At 39.6% G+C, this 14,596-nt stretch overlaps 1 protein-coding gene across 3 annotated transcripts in view; it reads left to right on the top strand.

Moving 5' to 3' along the window:
- MPP4 (MAGUK p55 scaffold protein 4) overlaps nt 1–14,596 on the top strand; it is a 49,503-nt gene that overhangs the window by 15,651 nt on the left and 19,256 nt on the right. For all 3 annotated transcript variants that reach the window (XM_060783206.2, XM_060783193.2, XM_060783214.2), the window contains exons 6-10: nt 827–907; nt 2,176–2,307; nt 4,449–4,530; nt 5,556–5,641; nt 7,384–7,455. In XM_060783206.2, coding sequence (XP_060639189.1) covers nt 827–907; nt 2,176–2,307; nt 4,449–4,530; nt 5,556–5,641; nt 7,384–7,455 — 453 coding nt within the window. The remainder of the gene's footprint in view (nt 1–826; nt 908–2,175; nt 2,308–4,448; nt 4,531–5,555; nt 5,642–7,383; nt 7,456–14,596) is intronic.

Raw genomic sequence — 14,596 nt, 5'->3', positions numbered from 1 at the left:
TGTTTAAAAGTTTCCAAAAAAAGGAGCCTCTACCATACTCTGGGACAGAGAGTTCCACTGCTGAACAACTCTCACAGTCAGGAAGTTCTTCATAATGTTCTCCCTGTTTAAAAATCTATGTTTTCAAGGTTTTTTTGTGGGACCTAGTCTAATTTCTCTAGGGAGGGCATTCCAAAGCTGGGGGCTGGGCCACCACCGAGAAGGCCCTTTTTCTCATACCCACCAACTGCACTTGGGACGGAGGTGGAATCGAGAGGAGGGTCTCCCCAGCAGATCGTAGAGCTGGTTCATAGAGGAAGGCGCGAAGATAGGATGGACCCAAACCATGTAAGGCTTTGTAGGCAATGATCTGCACTTTGAATTGGGCCCAAACACTTGTTGGCATCCAATGGAGCTGCTTTAAGAGGAGCATGATATGATCCCTGTAGCTAGCCCCAGTTAGTAATCTGGCTGCCGATCTTTGTACTAACTACAATTTTCGAACCGTCTTCAAAGGCAGCCCGACATAGAGTGCATTGCAATAATCTATTCTAAATGTAAGTAAGGCTTGGACCACTCTGGCCAAGTCAGGCTTTTCGAGGTACGGTCACAGCTGGTGCATAAGTTTGAACTGTGCAAAGGCCCTCCCAACCACCACCGACACCTGAGCTTCAAGCATCAATGATGAGTCCAGGAGGACCCTCAGACTGTGGATCTTTTGATAAACTGTACTCTTTTGTATCCTCCCTATTTAGAGAAATTTGATGAGTTATAGTTCTAATTAAGAAAATGATAATGGAAAAGCTGGGCCCACTGCATGTTTTTCAATACGATAGTTTTTCCTCAGGTGGTGGATTTGTTACGTGGAGTCCAGCAACATCCAGAGGTCAAAGAGCTAAGACGACTTCTACGAGGTCCACATTTCAAGGCAAGTGATGTCTCCCTGAAATTGGTCAGCATTGGGGAAGAAAGAGACATTTTAGATTATACAGCATTTTAATGTTTTTTAATGTATTACATTTCTATCCTGCATTCCTTTCAGTTAACTTCAAAATTGTATCCATGGCTCTCCTCTTCATTTTATATTCCCAATAATCCTGTGAGGTAGGCCAAACTGTTTAAACAACCAGAGTTGACTCACAGAATCGATAGGAACTTGGTATCTGAAGACTTACCATACATAAATATGATTCAACACATTTACTCTAGCTGGGACTAGCAATTAGATTTAGTCAGAGAAAAGAAAGTAAGAAATCACTGTTTTTCGATGTAAATGTTGAAATCAGAGCAATCTCCAAATATAGAGATTGCTGCATTTCTTACTGAAGCAAATGCTTTCTTTTATTTATTTCATGTCAAAAGCATTGCATAATAAGTATAAAATGATAAAAATAGAGGAAACACAAGTGTTAAATAATTTTTGACGAAAAACAGGCAACAGCGACCACATTGTCTGTAACTTTAAACAATTCTTCCACTGTGCATGAGGCAGGGCATTGTGGGCAAGCATACAGATGTGGAGTTGTTTGTTCTGCTCCACAGTCACACAAGGTAGAGGATTCTTCTAGTTCAGTGGTTCTCAGCCTGTGGGTCCCCAGATGTTTTTGGCCTTCAACTCCCAGAAATCCTAACAGTGGGTAAACTGGCTGGGATTTCTGGGAGTTGTGTTCTAGGTAGTGCCATTTTGCCAAGTTGTCTTTTGATCTGCCCACTCCACTTCTGAGTCTGCTCAGGAACTTCCAAGTTGCCCATTCTTGGTTTGCTCCTGAAAGAAGTCCCTCACGGGGGGCCATCCAATTGGGATTTCCTGGTTTAGCTGCCCAGAGGGCATACTCTTGCTGTTGCTAGAGGAAAGTTATGTAACACATACCTATTATATCTGATATTTAACCATCTATCCCTTCAAGTTTTAGCTCAAGCAACATTTCAGTCACTTTCTACTGATTCTTCATTTTTAAAATAGTGATAGTTGGGTTGAGTGCTGAGAACAAGTTAGGCCATGCAACACATGGTATATGCATCTATTGCATAGAATGGAAACAAACAACAACAAAGAGCAGGTGTCTCTTAGTTGGATCTCCTCTTGTTCTGTTGTAGGTATGTAATTTGTAAGTACTTAACATACAAAGATGGGCTCAACATTGCTTACTTCTAAGTACCTTTCATTCTCTCTTCCCCCTTCCTCTCCCCTTGCAGGCCTTACTTTCAGCTCATGATACTGTGGCTCAGAAGGATTACGAACCTGTTCTTCCACCTCTGCCGGATAACATCCCTGAGAACGAGGAGGCTATGAGGATAGTCTGCCTAGTGAAAAACAAGCAACCTCTTGTAATGTTGCATTTTAATTCCAAATTTTGGGAATCCCTTTTATTGATTGTTTTTAAGATTAGATAAATGTTACATAAATCAGGGTTTCACACTTGAGTTATTATTTTGTCACGCGGCAGCTTAAAAAGCCAATGGGATTTTGACCTGCATCAATAGGAGGATAGTGTCTAGATCTAGGGAAGTCATGCTACCCCTCTATTCCGCCTTGGTTAGACCATACCTGGAATATTGTGTCCAATTCTGGGCACAGCAATTTAAGGGAGATGTTGGCAAGCTGGAATATGTCCAGAGGAGGGCGACCAAAATGATCAAGGGTCTGGAGAACAAGCCCTCTGAGGAGCAGCTTAAAAAACTGGGCATATTTAGCCTGCAGAAGAGAAGGCTGAGAGGAGACATTTTGACCATGGATAAACATGTGAGGGAAAGCCATAGGGAGGAGGGAACAAGCTTGTTTTCTGCTGCCCTGGAAACTAGGACGCAGAACAATGGCTTCAAACTACAGGAAAAGAGAGTTCAGCAGTGGAACACTCTGCCCCAGAGTGTGATGGACTCTTCTTCTTTGGAGGCTTTTAAACAGAGGCTGGATGGCCATCTGTCGGGGAATCTTGCGATTTTCCTGCTTCATGGCAGGGGGTTGGACTGGATGGCCCATGAGGTCTCTTCCAACTCTATGATTCTATGGTACTTTTGCAAATTAATCTTTGCTTTGAACATACGTAAAAGAAGTTGAGTATGACAAGTATGATCTTTATGAATGAAAATTTTCATTTTAATTAACTGGGGTCCTCCAGATGTTATTAAACTGCACTCACACCACTATAATCAGTGAGGAGTGATGCTTGGAGTTGTAGTCCAATAACCTCCACGGCCACAGATTTTGTACTCTGCTTTCTAATAATAATAATAATAATAATAATAATAATAATAATAATAATTGCTTGCCTGGAAATACAATCCATTTAAGTCAGTGAGACCTATGTTTGAATAGATATATAGAGAATTGTGATTTAGGAGAAGCTGAGCAGTTTCCAATGACAGGAGAAAAATTCAGGATTTTCAAGTCTGTATTTTTCACTACCCCTTATTCTAAAAAGTTGTTATGTGTCTTTAGCTTTGAGCTGTAGTAGGGAAGGATTTTTTTTTTACTGTAAACATGGAATTAGAGATGTAAAGTAGGGATGAGGAACACATGGTTTTTAATTTTTATATTATTTCTTTAAATGATTTATAATTTGTTTTGGCTATTTACAATTTCAGAACAATATGAATCTTAATCATAAACCAAGTATTTTGAAAATGGCTAAAAACAATTTAAAAAGCTATGTTTGTCATCAAATGATACAGTTTTGACTATCGATAGAAAACATGATATGAATGGAACCAGCCAGAGATCTTTTGGGAGGTCTTGTGTGATCAAGGCACATTACAGACAAGGCTTTGTCTTGTGTATCCACCAATGCTATCTGTTGGGGTAATGTGATAGCAATAGCCAATAAGGGCCTCCTTTGATTGAAGATCGAAGATTATGCGCAATTTCTATGATCCCTGATTGCTGGCTGTATTGGCAAAGGCTGATAAAAGTTGTAACCCAGCAACATTTGAAGTTCCCCATTTGGGGATATTAATTAAACCAGTTTATGCAGTAATAACTAGTGTATATTTCTCCCTTTAGAAAAAGGAATGCCTTATATATTCCAGTATAAACCGAGTTTTTCAGTATATTTTCAGCCCTCCTCGGCTTATATTTGGGTTAGCTTATACTTGAGTATATACAGGGTTTTTTCCCATGTCAGGAGTGACTTGAGAAACTACACACACACACACACATACATGTATGCATATATGGATCTACTGTATATGTGTATATATATGTGTGTGTACTGTATACACAGTAATTTTATTGGTATCTATATTTATTTTTATTTTTGAAATTTACCAGTAGGTGCTGCATTTCCCACCCTCAGCTTATACTCGAGTTAATACATGTTCCCAGTGTTTTGTGATAAAATTAGGTGCCACGGCTTATATTTGGGTAGGCTAATACTCAAATATATACATTATATTTTTGGGATGCATTTTGTTCCTATTTGTTTCATTCAGCGAGTGCTTTCCCCCCTTCCTAACTAACCCCATTCCAACAGGGTGCAACCATTAAACGCCACGAGCTAACAGGAGATATTACAGTAGCAAGAGTGATCCATGGTGGACTGGCAGATAGAAGTGGTAAGATTAACTGAACACACTTGGTAGCAGTGGGGTGGGAGGTGGGACACAGGCTGCATGTCAGTGGTGGGATGGGGAGGAAGGAAGAGGTGGTGGAGCCACAGCACAAAGCAGCCAACCTTCTTTCTGTCTGGATATGATGGGATTTGTAGTCTGGAGGTCACTGGACTGGGGAAGGTTGGGATGGGCAAATCACATCCTATGGGTGGGGAAATGCATGAGGAAATTGGCATACTGCACCCATGCATATTGTATACTAGAATATATGGGAGTGTCATTTCTGGCAACTTTTCTGCATTTTCCATCTGATTTTGGAAACTTAAAAGAGTGTGAGTATCTGGGAGCCTCTGGGGCAGGTGACAAAACTGCTACATTTATGGACTGATTTGACTGTGTTTGGGGAAAAGGTGCCAGAAAATCAGCCTAGGAATGGCAGGTGGGGGTCTTTGGACGGTGTAAAAGTAAGGTTCAGGCCTCACTTTCCCCACCCCTAATATAGAGTTATATGGGAGAATATAGTGCCTACTTTTCTGATTTGTGTGCCTTCTGTAAAAGGCTAAATGTAGTGGCTGAGTGATTTATGAATGCTCAATCCCTTTACAGTGTTCCCTTGCTGCTTCGCGGTTCGCTAACTGCGGACTCGCTGTTTCGCAGCTTTTCAAAAAAATTAATTTAAATACAAGTAGCGAGGGAACACTGAGTGAGAGCCCCATGCCAGTGGGGAAGCAGGAAGGAAGGGAGAAGGGTGGCTCCAGCAAGGGGAGGAGGGAGGGAGGAGGGATGGAGGGAGGGAGGGGGAAAGAAGAGAGGAAGAGAGAGAGGAGGAGGAGAGAGGAGTTGGCGGAGCTATACTGTACAGTATAGTGTCCCTACATTGCGGTTTTTCATTTATCGCGAGGGTTCCTGGAACGGAACCCCCCGCGATAGCTGAGGGAACACTGTATTTAGCCTTGTGACAAGAATCTTGGCATTTCGTTTTTTTGCATTCTTGACAAGCCATTCAATTTCATTTGTTTCTCTCATAGGATTGTTGTATGCTGGAGACAAGCTGGTAGAGGTGAATGGGGTCCCAGTAGAGGGGCTGGAGCCTGAACAAGTTATCCACATTCTGGTATGATGATTCTGTTAAATATGCATGGCAGCTGGTGCTTGAAATCACCAACCAACACCACTTTAAGTAAATGAAGAAATATTTATTATAGGAGCGCCATCTGGAGATAGAGAGGTAAAGTTGAGATGACGCAGCTAGTTGCGTGTCTAGGAGAGAAGGGGGGAGAGATATATTCAGAGAGAGAATTCAGACTAAGGTATATACTTAAGGGAATTCCAAATTAAGGATGATTTGAGTTAAGAGCCACCACTCAGCCTGGTTTTCACTTTGACATAAGAGCAGCATTTTGAGTTGAGAGCTAGTGCCAGAGGGAGAGTACTGGGCTTTAGGGCAGAGGTTCTCAACCTGGGGTGCCCAGATGTTTTTGGCCTTCAACTCTCAGAAATCCTAGCAGCTGGTAAACTAGCTGGGATTTCTGGGAGTTGTAGGCCAAAGACATCTGGGGACCCCAGGTTGAGAACCACTGCTTTAGGGCTTCAAGGGAGCAGCCTCTGTTCCTTGTGCTCTTGTCTGCTTTGAGGAACTTTGGGTTAGTTAATTTTTTGTGTGTGTTTGGCTTCATGAAGAGAGAGAAGAAGGTTGGAATGAGTCCAGTAGGAAGAAAATGATGCTTCTGCCTCTTCACTTCGTGCTTTGTGCTTCCTTGCCACAACTTTGTGCTCTACCATTTAAAAGTTGATCTTTTTTATTTTATTGTTTCATGTGAATGCCATTTATTTATACATCGTTTGTTATTTATAAAGTAAATTTTCTTATTTAAAAACATGTAACAAAAATGGTGGTGGGTTCAGGGACAGAACGGATTAATAGCATTTCAAAGAAAAAACCAATTTGAGATAAGAGCCGTTTGAGTTAAGAGCTCAGTCGCAGAACAAATTAAACTCTTAACTCAAGGTATCACCATACCTAGGTGGAGAGTCAGTGTGATGTTTTGATTTGAGTGTTGGACTGCGACTGGAGGGAATCAGGGTTCACATCCCTTGTGGAAACCCACTGGTCAGACATGTAGCCAAGGGGGGAGGCTTGGGGGGTTTCAGCCCCCCCCCCCAAATTCTCATGATGGTCCGCGAGAAGGCCTTACTGGTACATTATTTAAACTGTTATGTTTATTCATATCATGATCTGATCACCATGCTCCATATATCCCATATGCATGGGGGTATTGGGGTAACGATACAAAAGGTTTGCTAGGGTAGACCCTCCTTCACTCAGACTCAGCCCCCCCCCCCCCCCGGGAATCAAATTCAGCTCCCCCCGAAACAAAATCCTGGCTAAGGGCCTGCCACTGGTATTACTGTTGACTATCCTGTCTTCTCAAAAGGATGTTACTAACACTTTGTAACATGATTTTTGTTCCTGGGTTATGAATGTCATTTCCTAATTAGTTCTATCATAAAAACATGGGAAAAGTTTTCTAAACTGCAAAAACTTTGTTTCGACGGGAAGGACATCCTGAAGCATGTTTTGCTCTAGTTTTTCAATGGATATATTCTAGAGTTTCAGCCAATTCAATAGTTTGTGGCAGCCACAAAAACCAAGTGTCTGTAGTATAACAGCTACTTTCAGAGCAAGTACTACACAATGAAACAGGAAATGACACTTTCAAACCAGGAGCAGAAAAAATGTCAAATTTTGTTACATAGTATAATATGTATGAATTATTATTTGTCTCTGAAATTAAAATATTCTAATAATAGTTAAGTATAACGGGACACCATTTTTTTCTCCTTGAATACTTGTAGGCACTATCCCAGGGAACAATTATGTTCAAGCTAATTCCAGTTTCTGATCGACCGGTCAGCAATCAGACAACAGTAAGATGCCTTTTATTTCTTTAGTCTTTTTTTGTTACAGACGGTTAATCCAATATTGGGCAGCGACAAGGCAAATGCTGACTATTCAGCTCATTATTCCTTTGCCATCACAAAAAATAAATACATGATGCACCCAGAAGTTGATTATAGAAACAGCCTATTATACAAACACACTGTCATTTCACTGATTTGGCAGTAAGCTTCTGGGACCATTCAAGTTGGTTGTAACAGTTTTTTCTGTATATTGACTGGGTCCAATGTACCTGAGGAAAACTCTGTTATAAGGAACCCCTGTTCCATGTAAATTCCTTCTGTAGATATCCAGTGTTTAAGTACAGTCAGCCCTTCCTATTGATGGATATGTTCAAAATAAAATATGTATATAAATAAAAATGTAATGTTCGTTTGTGGGATTAACATAACGCAAAAACCACTGAACGAATTGACACCAAATTTGGACACAAGACACCTCTCAGGCCAAGGAGTGACCGTCACTCATAAAACACTGAAAAACGCAGCAGAAGAGACTTAAAAAGCAAAAAAAAAATATTACAATGCATGCAGAAAATCACATATATACACATATACACAAATATATACACACACATATATACACACATAAAACACATATACACAGACTGGGCCACAGCAATGCATGGCAGGGGACGCCTAGTTCACAATAAAAATTCCAAAAGGCAATCCTTGATTTTTCCATTTTAGATAAGAGGCATCATTTTACTATGCCATTGTGTAAGTATCCATGGATTATGATTTATTTATTTATTTACTCCATTTATATCCCACTTTTCTCACCCCTATGGGGGACTCAGAGCGGCGTCCATCATATGTCTAAGCAAACATTCAGTGTCGCAATTGTACACACAGTTTGACATAAATTAAAATCATTAAACAAAAACTTAAAACACAATTTAAAACCATTCAACATATTAAGACATGCATCCAAAACACAAATCATGCATTGCACCAATCCTTAGTCATAGTTCAGCTGCTTCATTTTGCGTCTTGGCAAGATGTTAAATTGCCTTTCCATCACTCATCAAATGCCTGTTTAAAGAGCCATGTTTTCACTTGATTCCTAAATGCCTGGAGAGAGGAGGCTGATCTTATCTCGCTAGGAAGGGAGTTTTCCTTCTTCTTGGCAGGGGGTTGGACTGGATGGCTCATGAGGTCTCTTCCAATTCTGATTCCACATGTGAGGAGCCACCACTGAGAAGGCCCTATCTCTCATCCCCACCAATCGCCTTTGCAAAGGCGGTGGGACCAAGAGCAGGATCTCCCCAGCAGAGCTTAATGCTCATACTGGCTCATAAAAGGAGATGTGTTAGAATAGGTAAGCTTGACCAGAACCGTTTAGGGTTTTATAGGCTAAAGCCAGCACTTTGAATTGTGCTGGCTTTAGCCAGTGAAGCTGATGCTACAGGGGAGTTGTATGGTCCCTGTACATTACACAACCTGGTTGCCAACCATTGGACTACTTTAAGCTTCTCAACAATCTTCAAAGGCAACCCCATGTAGAGCGTGTTGCAGTAGTCTATTCGAGATGTGATGAGAGTGTGGAACAAGTTTCACTTCCCAAGGTACGAGCACAACTGTCACACAAGTTTTAATTGTGAGAAAGTTCCTCTAGCCATCACTGAAACCTGGGGTTCCAGGCTCAGCTATGGAACTATCTCTATCCTTATCTGTGAGTATTGCATTTAGCATGTTTTGTTTTGAGATTGGTAATAAAAACCAAACATGGGCTTAATTTGCAAACCTGATTGTGAAGGCGTATATCACCAAGGTAATCCCTATGTAGGGGGAAAAATGGGACAATTACAGAAAATACACATTTGCCTTAAATTTCGGTTTGATCCTAGGAACAGTAGTCAGATGGAGTTGGTTGCCTGGATTTATGCTCTATGTTTTAATTGCTATTGTTTACAGTAGCATGTCTTTGCCCCTTTTATGTTTCATATGCCTTAATCAATAACAATGAATGTTAATCAATGTGTAACTGAAGCAGCAGATTGTTGTACAAACATTTAGGTTGCTGCCCAAGTACAAGGAGCATAGGGAAAAGCTGTGAATCGCTCAGGCTGATAATGATGTGTGACTTAGAAATGAAGTAGCTTTAATTTGGCAGTAAAATGGATTCTTAATTTGTGGAGAATTTGTCATGCAAAGATGCCGCTCTTTGACAAGCAGTTGCAGCCAGTGTGCCTGTTTACTGCCTTCAACTTCAATTTTTGTTGTTTTGATCATTGTTATGTGCCTTCAAGATTACTCTGATGATATAAAAAACATGCATCTCCCAAGTTACTGTATATACTCGAGTATAAGCCTAGTTTTTCAGCTCCTTTTTTAGGTTGAAAAATCTCCCCTCAGCATATATTCGAGTCAAAGTTATTTACTATTTTATTCTGTTATTAGTATTATTTTTATTGCATTTATTATTTTACTCTATTTATTAATATTATTACATTTATTATTTTACTTTTTATTGTTATTATAACACTTATTATTTTACTCTATTTATTATTGTTATTACATTTATTATTTTACTCTTTATTGTCATTACAACATTTATTATTTTACTCTCTTATTACTGTTATTACATTTCCATTATTTTACTCTATTATTATTTTTATTACATTTATTATTTTACTCCCTTTATTATTATTGGAAGGATATGTAAGCACATTTCATAGAGTCATCGAATCAAAGAGTTGGAAGAGGTCTCATGGGCCATCCAGTCCAACCCCCTGCCAAGAAGCAGGAATATTGCATTCAAATCACCCCTGACAGATGGCCATCCAGCCTCTGTTTAAAAGCTTCCAAAGAAGGAGCCTCCACCACACTCCGGGGCAGAGAGTTCCACTGCTGAACGGCTCTCACAGTCAGGAAGTTCTTCCTTATGTTCAGGTGGAATCTCCTTTCTTGTAGTTTGAAGCCATTATTTCGCATCCTAGTCTCCAGGGAAGCAGAAAACAAGCCTGCTCCCTCCTCCCTGTGGCTAATTTACCTTGAAGAAGGTTAGAATAATGGTTTAATCAGCTTTATCTTAAATTACAATTTTATGTAAATATTTTTGAATATTTACTCTATTGATGCCTCAATTGATGGAATGTTATTGGTATTTTATTGGCACCGGTGGCGCAGTGAGTTAAACCCCTTTGCCGGCAGGACTGAAGACCAACAGTTCGCAGGTTCAAATCTGGGGAGAGGCGAATGAGCTCCCTCTGTCAGCTCCAGCTCCCCAAGCAGGGACATGAGAGAAGCCTCCCACGAGGGTGATAAAAACATCAAATCATCTGGGCATCCCCTGGGCAACGCCCTTGCAGACGGCCAATTCTCTCACACCAGAAGCGACTTGTAGTTTCTCAAGTCGCTCTGGACATGACCAAAAAAAAATGGTATCTATTTCTATTTTAAAACTTACCAGTAGCTGCTGCATTTCTCACCCTCAGCTTATACTCAAGTCAATACATTTTCCCAGTTTTTTGTGGTAAAATTAGGTGCATCGGCTTATATTCGGGTCGGCTTATACTCGAGTATATACGGCATTTAGAAACCTTGTTTTTGTGAAAAAATGCATTATGGTTGGGATTTATAGTAGGTTCATAGTAGATTTTTCTCCTTGTAGATTCATAGTAGATTTTTCTCCTTCTCCCCGATTTTGTTAGTTATACTTATTTCCTGAATGAGAGGGAAAAATAAGATAAGATAGGGAAAATAAGATACAAATCATAATAATGAATTGCTATTTTCACGAGGCTTTCAAAGATGAGCAGTTCAACAGCAGAATTAGATTTCAGAGAGCAAAGGAACAGAGCGGCCGCTCTTTAGAATAGGACCTTGAATGACTTGGGTGGCAGCACAGCTATAAATACACTGAAATCCGTGATGGTGTGAGCTCTTGCCTCTGAAAAACCTGGGCCAATAGGCCAAGCAGGTTGGTTGTTAGTAGATGGATAAAATTTCTGGGATTGACGGACATGCCATTGGGACTGAATGAAGAGTTTGGTTGTCGTTGTTTGCCTTACAACTTGGACTAGACCAGTGATGGGCAACCTTTTGAGTTTGGTGTGTCAAAATTTGCCAAAAACCAGAGCATAACTTGGGTGGGGTGTCAACTTCAAGAGAAAAACCCCATAATTTTGCAATATTTATAGTTTAAATAAGAAAAATGTATATTCCAGGCTGAGTTATAGAGTGAACAATGCTCAAATGTGCAGATGTTAAATTTGTAGAGCCTTTTACAAATTTAAGGATAGAATTAGATTGGCTCTTATAAGGTGTACTTCTCTGTATGCGGCTGCATGTGGCCGCGTGTCATCAAAAGTGCTGACATACGTGTCATAGGTTCACCATCACGGGACTAGACAGATTTTTTGTTCAATTAGGAGGGGTAAAATTTTGACTTAAGTCATTGTCTTACTAAACTGCTGTTAAGAAAATAAGAAGAGTTCTGTTAGATCAGGTCTAAGGCATATTCGGTCCAGCATTGTCTTTCCTACATTGGTCAACCAGATGCCTATAGGAAATCCATAAGCAAAACATGAAGGCAATAACTCTGTCCTGTCTTGCTACATGCAGGTGGCATTTGGAAGGATAACGTTATTTTTCAGTTGTATTCGTAATTCAAAGGAAATGATTTCTAGAGGAGCATGAAAATTTGAAAGGAATAACTAGTAAAATATATAAGATAATAATTGAAATAAAGAAAGGAAAAACAAAGAATGACGCCCTCAAGGAGATCTGGGAAGAAAATTTAGGGAGAAAAAAAATGAAACAGAGTGGCAATAATTATGGAGACAAAGACATCTAGAAATGTATCAATACGGGTTAAAGAAAATTATTATAAGTTAATATGGAAATGGTACCTAACACCAGCACAGGGGTCCCCAAACTAAGGCCCGGGGACCGGATACGGCTCTCCAAGGTCATTTACCCGGCCCTTGCTCAGGGTCAACCTAAGTCTGAAACTACTTGAAAGCACACAACAACAACAACAACAACAACAACAACAACAACAACAACAACAATCATATCTCATCAGCCAAAAAGCAGGTCCACAGTTTCCACTGAAATACCAATAAGTTCATATTTGTTAAAATTGTTCTTCATTTTAATTATTGTATTGTTTTTACATGTTTTTGCACTACGAATAAGATATGTGCAGTGTGCATAAGAATTCATTCATATTTTTTTTCAAATTATAATCTGGCCCTCCAACAGTTTGAGAGACTGTGATCTGGCCCTCTGTTTAAAAAGTTTGTGGACCCCTGGAATAGCACATATAAATAAAAACTATTCAAAAATTGCTGGAGAGGATGCCAAGAATCAGGAACATATATACATATGTGGTGGCAATGTAAATATGTAAATAGTTTTGGGCGGAAAGTATTTAGAGAAATAGAGGATATAATGAACATTAAAATAGACAGAAGTCCTAGTATAGCTTTATTATCATTATATAATAATAAACAATTGAAAAAAGAGGATAAAGATGCGATAACAAACTTATTAACAATAGCAAGACTGCTTATAGCAAGGAACTGGAAAAAAGAAATAAATATACAAATAAAGGAGTGGTACAAGAAAGTATGGAAATTGGCAATAAATGATAAGCTGACGTGTATATTAAAAGTTAAAAGAGGTATATGGAAACAAAGTGATTTTGATGATGTATGGAGAAAATTTATTGAAAAAGGATTTAAAAAGAAAGAAGGAAAGTTACCTCCACAAGAAGAATTGAAATTTTGGACAGATTATATGTAAAAGCTGTGGCTTGGGACGGGGGAGGGGAGCACAGGGGTGAGAGATAGATAATATGTATAAGCAGAAAATAACAAAGTTAAAGTATGGTAGGTTGTATTGAATAATATGTATCTGCTGTAAAACAAACAAGGTATAACATATATAACAAATTGAACCATGATAAAATAATAAAAAATATTAAAAATTGGAAAAAAAAGAAAGAGAAAAAAACCCGGAAAAAAACAAAGGAAATGATTTCATATTCCAACACATCATTGACACTCATACTTTTATTAATTTATGTATTTTAATTCAAGACCATTTTAATGACATTTTCCGTTTTTTAAAACAAAATCTCAAATTAGTTTACAAAAAAATTGCAATAAAAACCAGTTGCCAAAATAATGAAAAACACAAAAGAATTCACTGGAAACATTGGGTTGCGGTGAGTTTTCTAGGATGTATGGCCATGTTCCAGAAGCATTCTCTCCTGATGTTTCACCCACATCTATGGCAGGCATCCTCAGTGGTTGTGAGGTCTGTTAGAAACTAGGCAAATAGGGTTTGTATATATGTAGAAGAAAGAACCCTTGTGTGCTTGAGGCAAGTGTGAATGTTGCAATTGGCCAGCTTGATTGAATAGCTTTGCAGCTTCAAAGCCTGGCTGCTTCCTGCTTGGGGGATCCTTTGTTGGGAGGTATTAGCTGGCCCTGGTTGTTTTTTGCCTGGAATTCCCCAGTTTTCTGAGTGTTGTTCTTTGTTTACTGTCCTGATTTTAGAGTTTTTTTTAAATACTAATAGCCAGATTTTGTTCATTTTCATGGTTTCCTCCTTTCTGTTGAAATTGTCCACATGCTTCTGGATTTCAGTGGCTTCTCTGTAGCCTGACATGGTGGTTGTGAGAGTGGCCCAGCATTTCTGTGTTCTCAAATAATATTCCACAGATTTAACCAATCGTGTCACTGTACTATGCCATTGTATATAATGGGGCTTGAGTGTCTATGTATTTTGTTATCCAAGGGGATCCTGGAACCAAATCCCAGTAGTTTTTGTTTGTTTGTTTGTTTGTTTTTTGGTCATGTCAGGAGCGACCTGAGAAACTGCAAGTCGCTTCTGGTGTGAGAGAATTGGCCGTCTGCAAGGACGTTGCCCAGGGGACGCCCGAATGATATGATGTTTTATCATCCTTGTGGGAGGCTTCTCTCATGTCCCCGCATGAGGAGCTGGAGCTGATAGAGGGAGCTCATCCACCTCTCCTCGGATTTGAACCTGTGACCTGTTGGTCTTCAGTCCTGCCAGCACAGGGGTTTAACCCACTGCGCCACTGGGGGCTCCCAGTAGCTACCAGTGGCTCACTATACATAATGATGACGATGAT

The sequence above is a fragment of the Anolis sagrei genome, chromosome 1 (assembly GCF_037176765.1).
Source record: "Anolis sagrei isolate rAnoSag1 chromosome 1, rAnoSag1.mat, whole genome shotgun sequence".
Lineage (NCBI taxonomy): Eukaryota > Metazoa > Chordata > Lepidosauria > Squamata > Dactyloidae > Anolis > Anolis sagrei.
This window is presented reverse-complemented; position numbering and strand designations above follow the sequence as displayed.